General features: G+C 40.1%; 2 protein-coding genes across 2 annotated transcripts in view; both read right to left on the bottom strand.

Moving 5' to 3' along the window:
- The window catches only part of LOC145480662 (flavin reductase (NADPH)-like), a 4,380-nt gene extending 1,807 nt beyond the window's left edge, over window positions 1-2,573 (bottom strand). The window contains exons 1-4 of the mRNA XM_081458951.1: window positions 2,413-2,573; window positions 1,990-2,160; window positions 903-1,105; window positions 1-213 (exon numbers count right to left, since the gene is read on the bottom strand). The exon at window positions 1-213 is cut by the window's left edge and continues 1,807 nt beyond it. Coding sequence (XP_081315077.1) covers window positions 62-213; window positions 903-1,105; window positions 1,990-2,160; window positions 2,413-2,561 — 675 coding nt within the window. The 5' untranslated portion in view covers window positions 2,562-2,573 and the 3' untranslated portion in view covers window positions 1-61. The remainder of the gene's footprint in view (window positions 214-902; window positions 1,106-1,989; window positions 2,161-2,412) is intronic.
- Window positions 2,574-2,603: 30 nt separating this feature from the next.
- On the bottom strand, window positions 2,604-7,988 carry LOC145480661 (flavin reductase (NADPH)-like). The gene is made up of 5 exons (XM_081458949.1): window positions 7,597-7,988; window positions 6,703-6,873; window positions 5,883-6,085; window positions 2,758-5,330; window positions 2,604-2,708 (listed from the first exon to the last, which is right to left on the bottom strand). The coding sequence occupies exons 1-4, from the start codon at window positions 7,746-7,748 to the stop codon at window positions 5,179-5,181; spliced, it is 678 nt and encodes a 225-aa protein (XP_081315075.1). The 5' UTR covers window positions 7,749-7,988; the 3' UTR covers window positions 2,604-2,708; window positions 2,758-5,178.
- Between the last annotated feature and the right edge of the window lie 1,926 nt (window positions 7,989-9,914).

Genomic DNA, 9,914 nt, shown 5'->3' on the forward strand with positions numbered 1-9,914 from the left:
GCAACAGGCACATACTTTCACAGGGAGGCATGGATATCTTGTTTTCAATTTGCGCGTTATATTACAATCCACCGATTGCAAATCCTTTCCTATCGTACTCGTCACTTTCCAAAACCTTTAGCATGAATTCTGCTACGTCAGCGCGTGCCATCAAAATCTTGGTACCCGTGTTACATTGTCCTTCTTCGACTTTATAATTCCCTGTGCGTTCACCTGTAAAAACAGTTTGATTTGTCCCTTAGTTAAATGGCTCCATGCAGTGTTTTCCGGCCCCAATTAAATACATATCAAAACCACTCAGCATAACTGAAAGCATTTAGGAATATCTCACACAAAAGTTCAACTTGGATTAGACTTTTGTCTACCATATTCCAACATCTTCCAACTGCGCAGGGAAACAGTTGCAAAATTTTGGATCAAACTTTCGAAACTGCTCGAGCAGGGCTTTAGCTACATGTACCTTAGACTCACTTAGTCCTAATCCCTTACATTTATTTACAAAGCTGCCCACATGAACACTGATCCCTCCCTTAAAGATCCCTCCCATAAATCTCAGATGCAAATGCCCCAGATGATAACACCTTTCTTCGGGGATTTAACATAGAGGAACATTTAAATCCAATTTCTGCTTAAGGTCATTTTTTCCCAATCCACTGATATTGAGCTTGTTTTCTGTTTCATTTCCTTACGTTTAGAAAGCTTTACCACATGGCACAGTATCCCTTTATTATTCCTCCCCCCCCCCCCCTCTCCCCCTGCTACCATCCCCTCTGCCAGCCAATTCCAAATAATTAATACTAGTAATAAATTAAGCTTCTTAGCAAAAATACCCTTTGGAACCAAAATTAAACTTCGTTTACGATATTCTTTAAAGGCCATTAGTTGAAGTCAGTGGGACTTACCATTAACTAATCTACAAGGTCTAACTACAGTGTAGTTCAGTGTCTGAGGATCTGTACTCTCCAACAACTTCTCCATGGTGGCCATGTCTTTAATCATACCATTCAGAAACAGTGGGTTAATGATCCAATCCACAAGCCATGAGTTGTTTGGTCCTGGTTGGGTGCACCAGGCTGTCATGGTTACGAGTCTTTTTACACCACACCTGACAATTAGTTGATTTTATTGATGAGTTAATGTTCAGTCCCAGCAATGGACAAACTGTGATTATTCACTGGACAACAGGCTAATGAAACTACATGTAGTCAAGATAGTCAAGGGTCAGGATGATAGAAAATATGAAGGAAGTGGTCAAATAATTAACACATCTTTTGACTGTCTGGACAAATTTATTTTATTTTTTATTTTATTTTAAAGATTCTCCATGAGGCAGGTGGGCATACAAAAGAACAACAGGTTCCGTACTAAGTAAACCCACCACCTAACCATCCCCATAAAAAAATTGGTAATCCATTCCCTAGAACCCCTATATAACTAATAATGAAAACCAAAAGAAAATGCATGGTGGCTAGACTCTGGATCGAGCAGTCTGGGTTTGAGGCCTGGCTGGAGTCATTGCATTATGATAATGATAAACAAACTGATTTTTAACACTGATTTTCAATCCAACAATGTTGCATTAAAAGTCGATGTCATGTGACATAGTACACAGGGGACTTTTACTGCAACATCTAGTTGCAGCACTGCAACATGTTGCAAGTTTTGGAAAGCCAATCAAAAACCTGCAATATTGTTGCCTGCATTTTGCATGTTGCATTAAAAATCATCTAGTGTAAAATACCATTGCTGATGGTTGCCGCCACAAAGTTGCATTAAAAGTTGTCTGGTGTAACATCGGTGCTAAAAATTGGGGAGGAGGGGGAGGGGAAGGGAGAGGGGGGCAAGGAGGGGTAGCCTTACAATGCACAAGCATCTTATCCAGGGGAGAGTAGAAACACTCTATAAGTCACTTCACTAATGTTACAGAAATTGGTATAAATTTTGTCAGTGTGGACAGCAGACTTTACCTCATGCTATACATGTGCATACCTTTTCATTCCCTCCAGTATTGCAAACATGGACTCCGAGTAGAAAGTTGTTGGATTTAAAATACTTGCAACTACTCCTAAACATGAAATTACAGCATCCTTTCCTTTCAGAGCAGCAATGAAACTCTCCACATCACAAGCATCACCTTTGACCAAATCTAAATTAGGATGCCTAAAGGGAAATAAAGGTCTCACAGATTAATTTTTATTCCTGTGTTGTTTATATTTCAGCCGCTTTGCCTCCCCCTCCCCCGTTTCACGCCTGCTACGCAGGCTAAGCTTAGGTTTACATTAATTTTCCATTTCTTCCGACCAGTTTCTCAAACGAACAAACTAAAAATTATTGCAATTTAGTAGAATTAAAAGCCCACATTGGTCAAGTTGCCGATCCTCAATGACCAGGTGTTTTCCAGACTCAACATACCGTTTATCGACTTTCTCAGGTGTTCTCACCACCACTGTAACAAGGTGACCTCGCTGTAGAGCTTGTGTTACTACTTCCTTGCCTGTTCCGCCTGTGCCTCCAAATACCAGCAGTTTTAATTTCCTCGAGTCCTCACTTTCGGCCGCCATTTTGGTGTTTTCATAGGATGCGAAAGCACTGGGTAAGAAAACAGACTAGTACCCAAGCCCAAGCGCACTCGGGTGATGAACTCCCATAGCATTACTCACATTTAAAAAGGACGCGGGTGCTTGTCGTACCTTTTAGGGGTTAAAAACCTGGTACCTTTTAGACTTTATAGGATATTGAGTTGAAAAAAAAAATGACGGGAGATAATGTTTTGTTTTAGAACTGGTACCTCCCAGGGGTGAAAAAATTTTCAAGCCACGCCCACAAAACAGGACCTTGGTTCCCCTTATGGGCTCTTTTCCCATGAGCACCCTGCTCCTTTCTAAATTTGAGTTCCCCCCACCCCCCCCCCCCCACACACACACTCTGGGTTCTTACATGTAATTCCCACAAGTGAAGTGTTCTACTCCCAAACCTTATATTTTCCTACAAGTTTCTATACATTTTCCCATTCAGTTTTCCCATAAAGTACAGGACCATTTCTACTGTCACTGCAGATACTGGCCTTCTGAGGAAGGCCAAAGTGAAACAGATCTTTCAATGTATATTTAAAATAAATTTATTTAAAATAAGTCATTCCACTGTTTTTCTCCTTAATTCCCTTTTGTAATTTATACAAATTTTTTCCTATAAATACATTAAATTTTGTAAAAAATCTTCCAAGACTATTAATTCTTATATAATTTTTTTATTAAGTTGGCTAATAGTCATTTAGCATTGTCTTTAACTACCTTCGGACAAACATAACTACAATTTTCAAAATGCCTATATTCATAATTTCGATATTTAATTATATTGGTAGTGTACATAGTTAGGAGAAAATGTACTCTGCATTAATTAAGCATCACAGTGAAGTTTGGGTGTCTCAAAATCGACATCTTTAAAGTAACACGTTTCAAGCATTTTTGGGGAAACAAATTAAATGACAATTTGGAATTAAAATTTCCCTTCCTCATAAAGTGTCTCTCAAGAGGTTAGTGTCGTTTTATTCCCCAGTTTAAGTAAATTCTTGCTCCACAGTAAAATCAATTGAATGAAACAGTTTACAGTTAAACTGCAATCCAGTTGAACCCCTATTACGCAGCCACCTATTAAATGGCCACCCTATTATAATATGGCATCCTCGTCTCGGAGAGGCGATGGTCAGCGCCTCAGTGTCGACAGGCTCTGGAGTGACTCAAAAGCCCGATTCTTGAGTGGCAGTCTTTGTTGCAACTGGTACAGATGTAGTTGGTGGCCTCACGAACTGATACTTGTCGTTCCTTTCCCACCGCCCGCTTGATTGTCGCCTCGGCCCTGGCCTTCGTCTCGGCCCTGAGTGTCCCCTCCTTCACACCGTGACGCCAGGCGGCGTGGTCTTGCACGAGGACCTCCCAGGTATTGGGATTGAATTCAGCGAGTCGCAGGTCACGCTTGCAAACATCCTTAAAGCGAAGGAGAGGTCGGCCCACGCGTCGGGCGCCCTCCCACAGTTCCCCGTAGAGGACTTGCCTTGGCAGGCGATCGGGTTCCATATGGTGAACATGACCGAGCCACTGTAGGCATCTTTGGATGAGTAGTGTAGGGATGCTCGGCATGTCGGCTCGTTGAAGAACATTGGTGTTGGAGACTCTGTCCTGCCATTTGATCTGAAGGAGACCACCCTATTAGGCCACCCTATTAGGCGGCCAGTAATCAAAGTGCATCCAACAAGGGCTTTAATTTCTATTGTTTATAACTCTATTAAACAGCCACCCCCTTTCAGCGGCCATTTCCCCAAGGGTGGCCATTTAATAGGGGCTGAACTGTATTCAACTCTCAAGGGAAACAAAAAAGATTTCATATCAGTGGGAGTTCAAATTAAATGACTAGTAAATGACTGATGGGGAAACCCAAGGGAATGGTTTTGAGTTCAAAATAATGAGGAATTAGAAACAACCAAGTTGGAGTTAGCAGGGTGGCAATATTGCAAAAGCATCACCTCCCAGAAATTTACTTTACCTAACATTATAACTTGCAGTATATCACCCATGTTTTGTTGATGCAAAAAGAAAAGCACTTTTGAATGATTACACCTTATGAAACGCTACATGAGGTATTAAATGCTGACCATTAATGAAAGTGTTCGCATGGAGAGGTAATGAAAAGGTACAGAAAACTAGTTAAAGGTACAAAATTTAGCTAGCACCCCCAGACAGAAATTTTCGCTGTTTCCAGAGCTAATGAAAAGCCCTGTCCAATGTAACAAGCTAAATGAATGTCTCCATACTGTAGGAGGCTAACCAATCTATCAAAATGTTATGTTCAAAACTAGAAGATAACATAACCTAGAAATTTGAAGACAATCACTTATAAGTGATTACCAGAACCAACACTGTCTTGTATGTAATACAGTCTTGAACCATCCCTTCACACATACAATGTGTCCAGAGGGCTGATTTAGCCACAACCCTCTAAATGCAATGTAGGTCTATGATGCTAGTCAATACTATTGTCTACTCAGTTTAATATATTGTTTGATCAGCAATCTGTTGAATTTAAACATATTTCTATCTTGGGGTTTCTCCTTAAGAAGTTGATATTTTTTAATATAAAGTTTTGTATCATTTTTTTCCCAGTTCTTTGTAATTTAGAACATCTTTACAATCCAGCAATTGCAATTCCTTTCCTGTCATACTCGTTACTCTCCAGCGTCTTCAGCATAAAGTCTGCCACATCTGCAACCGTAATCTTGTTTGTTGTTCCAGTGTTGCACTGCCCTTCTTCAGTCTTATAGTTTCCTGTCTTTTCACCTGAAAGTAACAAGCCGTGTTAGCATCTGTAAGCATACCACCTTCTCTTCACAGAATATTGATTTAAAGTATCTTTTTTTTCCATTGATAATAATTGGTAACAAGGCTTTTTAAGGTATTTTATTTCATTTACAATAAGAGAAAATTAACAGTACAACATTTTCATTAACATTCACTTACTAAGAAAACTTATAAAGTATAAGTATCAGATGTGGCTTGTAGTGTAGTGCAGTGCAGTGCAATGCAGTGTTAAATGGGTCAGTGTTAAGTGTACAGCTTGTGATGTGTACTGAAAAATAGTCTCACAAGCATGTTTTTTTGTTGCGTGTCAAGTGTAGCATCTAGAGTGCAATGTTTAGAGCGTATTTTGCTTTGTAGCGGGTAGCAAGTACTGTAGGGTGCAATAGTGTGTCTGTAGTTAGTGCAGGTGTGTGCAATGTGGGGTGTGGCGATAAGTGAGGTCTGAAACTGCTGAAACTGTTGGTTGTGGTTAGGCCGTACCCTCAGCAGCAAAGAATATTGTTAAGATATCTCAACAATAGGATTACCTACCTACAAGTAGATGACATGGCCTAACAATAGTATAATTCAAAAGCTCAGGCTCACTGCTCTCCAGCATTTTTTCCATAGTTGCCATGTCCTTGATCACTCCATTAAGAAACAGTGGTTTAATAATCCACTCTAGCAGCCAACGATTGTTTGGCCCTGGCTGAGTACACCATGATGTTACAGTCACTAGCCGAGCAATCCTGTGCCTAGGTAAATAAACTAATAACTAATGAACTGTTCCTCATGATAAGCAATGTAACAAAACAATTATAATGTTTCACCTTAAGAACATTTATTTATTAATCATAAAGTAGATGCTGTAGCTTAAGCAGAATATAGTATGCAAATACTGCCAATGGCCAGGTCCAAGAAAGAATGCCTCATCAAGTGTTTCTGTGCAAACTATAGACAAATTCACAACTAGAATACTGCAAGCAGCCTGGATCAAATCAAGTTGTCACTCAATGTAATGAACTTTTGCATGGCACAACTCTTGTAACCTTAATAGAGGCTTTAAGCTTATCTTGAAAAAAGTGTTGGCACTGAAAAGTTTAAGAGGGGCTAAAGACTCCATCTGGGACCATACTCACACAGTGAAATTTTGCAGAAGTTAAGTTTCTTTGTAAGTTGTATTTTTCTGTGGTTCTTGACAACTGCACATATTTATAATTTAAGATTTTAAAATTTACATTAAATTAACTAGCATTCCAATCAAACAAGCTGTAAAAGAATCTTAATTAATAGTTTTACCAAAAATTGGGTAGTGACATATTGCTCAGTTGTCAGTCTGGCTATTAACCCGCTTTAAAATCACATTTCTCACCTTCTCATTCCCTCTGTAATGGCATGCATGGACTCTGAGTAGAACGTTGTTGGGTTAAAAATGTTTGCATAAACCCCTAAACTGGACAATACAGCATCTTTTCCATCAAGTGCAGCAGCAAAACTCTCCACATCACAGGCATCTCCCTTCACTAATTCTAAATTCTCATGCCTGCAGGAATAGTTTTAAAATTTATGTAATAATAATCAGACCACCTAAGCTGTGGACGGATTAGCTACTGAAAAATCCAGGAACCTTTTCCTTTTATTTCCCATGACTACCAAATAATATCCCCCACCTCTTGGTGCTGTTAAACTATAATTGCAAAACATTATGTAGTGTTGCAAACTGTTTATTCGTTTCTCCTAGGTCGCACAACTTAGGGAATCCCACTTCCAACCCTCACTTCTCCTCCTTCCACTAGAGGTTCCACTCACTAATCTTGGGTTGTTATCGCCCATCCTCTCGCTCACCCCTGCCCCACCCCGTCCCCCTACCACAATACAGTCGAACCCTGCTTCTAGATAAAACTTAGTGCCTTTATGAGCCCCTGTGGATGCTTTACAATGAGGCGTATTGGAACATTTTCGGTCCAAATTCGACTACAAATTTTGGCATATATTATACTGATGCGTGTCAGTTCCAAAGCTAAATGAACTTAACAAATTTAAAGGCACTGCATCATTCGGGCTATTGTTTTTCTTGAACACAGATCTGCATGTATATTGAAGTAAGGTTTATACGTAACAGCCTACTCAAGTTTTGTTGTGCTATAGTCCTGCCAGAACTCTCCGTGTTTTCAAGAGCCGAAAACAACCGAATAGACCAATCTCACATGCACAGCCTCAGCCTGGCTTAGCTGGCTAGCTGCGCGTGAGCCATGAGATCACTTACTGAGTGTTCATTTTTTCAGGCGTCCTCACAACAGCTGTCACATGGTGCCCTTTTTCCAGTGCTTGCTTTACCACCTCGTTTCCTGTTCGACCTGTCGCTCCAAACACAACAAGTTTGAGCTTTTTCGAGGCACCGTCACCTGAACCCGCCATGTTGGAAGAGGTCGATTGGGAGAGGGTGGACTGGGTTGGAGTAACTGTCGGGGTTAGGGTTACCCGGGTACCGACACTGGAAATCGCGCAAGAACCCAGGGTTCGAAAGTATCAGAGTTCGAACAATGCTTTCTCCCCTAGGCTAAATTTTACCACAACCTTTTGATTCTTGAAACAACACCATCCCAAAGCAAAAACTCCAAAGTTACCTTCTTTCAATATTGATTTACGCGCGCAGCTCCGCTGTTCCGAGCTCGGGGTTGGAACAACCCTGACAATGCAATAAATGACCTGCAAAGAAATCGCTTGATGTATGTAATTGGGGGATTCGAGCTTTATGTCTGTAAGTACAATACAACAGTTCACATAGATTTCTTGCCATAAAACCTCTTTCGATCACCCAAAGAAAATGTATTGACGTCAGCTACAAATTACGCACGCTTTACCTTTGTTTTGTAAGAGCGCGCGCTCTCGTTCAGAGTTTCTTTAGCCGAGTACAGTGCTAAAAGGAGGAAAAGTTTAACAAGAGAAGTAACGCACAGAAAAATGAGAAATTTTATGTTTCTCTTTCTTTGCGTCCTATGTTGCTATTCAAAGTTTGCCCTCTGTGATGTCGTGGAGCAAGAAGGTAAGAGATGTAAGGTGGCGTGTGCGGTACAAGAATTTTAAACCGTTATGATTGAACTTTTTCGTGCCTTTTCGCTGTAAATGCCCAATACAGAATTAGGATAACGAATTCTTTACTTAACCTCACTTTTCGATGCGAAATGTCATTTTGCCAAGCCTGGGAAATTCGATTAATGATATGGAAGGACGATTTTGTGAATCATTTTTCTACAAATAAGAGATGAAGTTTTATTCTGTCGACAAAATTGGATTACTCTGAAGGTGGTGGTGTCAGTTTATTTACAGTCAAATGGAAAATGTAAGCGAAACCGTTTCTGTTTATTGAGCTTTGTTTTAATATTTGGGTTACCTTGTGCGGTAAGAAGCAGTGTTAGGGTTACAAGTAGCTTCAGTATTATTGATCAGTGCAGTAGGTTTATCCTCATACTCCGCCGTGCGCGGGCTAAGTCACAAAACCACTACATATTCTTGATCATATAATCAGGATTGTTATGGAACAAAACGCACCGCTTCAAAATTTATCTCAGTTATCAGTACTGGACTGTCCTCAACCTGTAATATTTTTCACATAAAGGAGCTACTTCCTGGTTTACACATCTTGAAAAGGTTAGCCTAAAGTTTTCAAGTTCGCCGTTTGTCATCCGTGTCAATCTTCTCCATCCTTAACCATCCTTGTTCCTTAATGAGTTATTATGATCTCTTTGGTGCTTTTCTATCTTAGTAAACTATTACTTTCATGTTTCTTTTCATTTCAAAGTAATTCTTTACGCGGTCAAAATAAATAAACAATAGCCTCCATTTGGCGCGGAAATATGCTGAGATATTTGTCCGCGGACATTATCTGTTTCAAGAGGCGAACAGCTTTCCGAAAGCGTGGCTAGCTCGAGGAAAACCGTGAACTTCGAGGAACGGATAATGCCCAAGGAAAAATATCCGAGCATATTTTCGCGGCAAATGGAAGCTATTGTGTTAATTATCCTTCAAATGTTTTTCGCAACACGCGCAGTTTTTGAAAATTGGGGAACATCCTCGGATATTGCCCAGTTTTAGCTGGGGAATATTCAGTTACGTGATGCGTCTAGACCAGTCGCGGGCAAGCGAAAATATTTGATGGATTATAACTCAAAACATCCTGATTGAGCTCCTTTGTACCATAACACTTAGAACTAGCCTTACTGTGCATTGTTACTTAGGGACAAGTATGAGCTCGCCCCAATGCCTCGACATTAACATGAAGGTGGAAAACGCGATCGACGATATTCGAACAGTCAGAGAGAAAATCAAAGGCTTCTACGTAAGTATCTTAGTCATTATATTTTAAAAAATTAAAGATTTATCCGATCGGGACTTTGTGATTGGTTTCGAGAGGCATACAAACATGGCAAGAAAGTTTAAAGAAAAAGGAAGTCTTTGAGATATTCATGATACTTTTTACTTCAGTTTGCTCGTTATTTTGCTGTTTTAGGTGAGTCATGAAACACTGTCTTCACGGGGAGAATATTTCACTGATCAACCGAGAATAGAAACACCATCACGGTA

This window comes from Orbicella franksi, chromosome 3 (assembly GCF_964199315.1).
Source record: "Orbicella franksi chromosome 3, jaOrbFran1.1, whole genome shotgun sequence".
NCBI lineage: Eukaryota > Metazoa > Cnidaria > Anthozoa > Scleractinia > Merulinidae > Orbicella > Orbicella franksi.

Bases quoted from the DNA above. Each gene is read 5' to 3' on its own strand.
- LOC145480661 (XM_081458949.1), bottom strand. From the start codon at position 7,748: ATGGCGGGTTCAGGTGACGGTGCCTCGAAAAAGCTCAAACTTGTTGTG. The intron at 6,086-6,702 runs GTGAGAAATGTG...TTATTTACCTAG, and splicing joins ATTACAGAGGGAATGAGAAG to GCACAGGATTGCTCGGCTAG. The intron at 5,331-5,882 runs GTAGGTAATCCT...TGTTACTTTCAG, and splicing joins GCCATGTCATCTACTTGTAG to GTGAAAAGACAGGAAACTAT.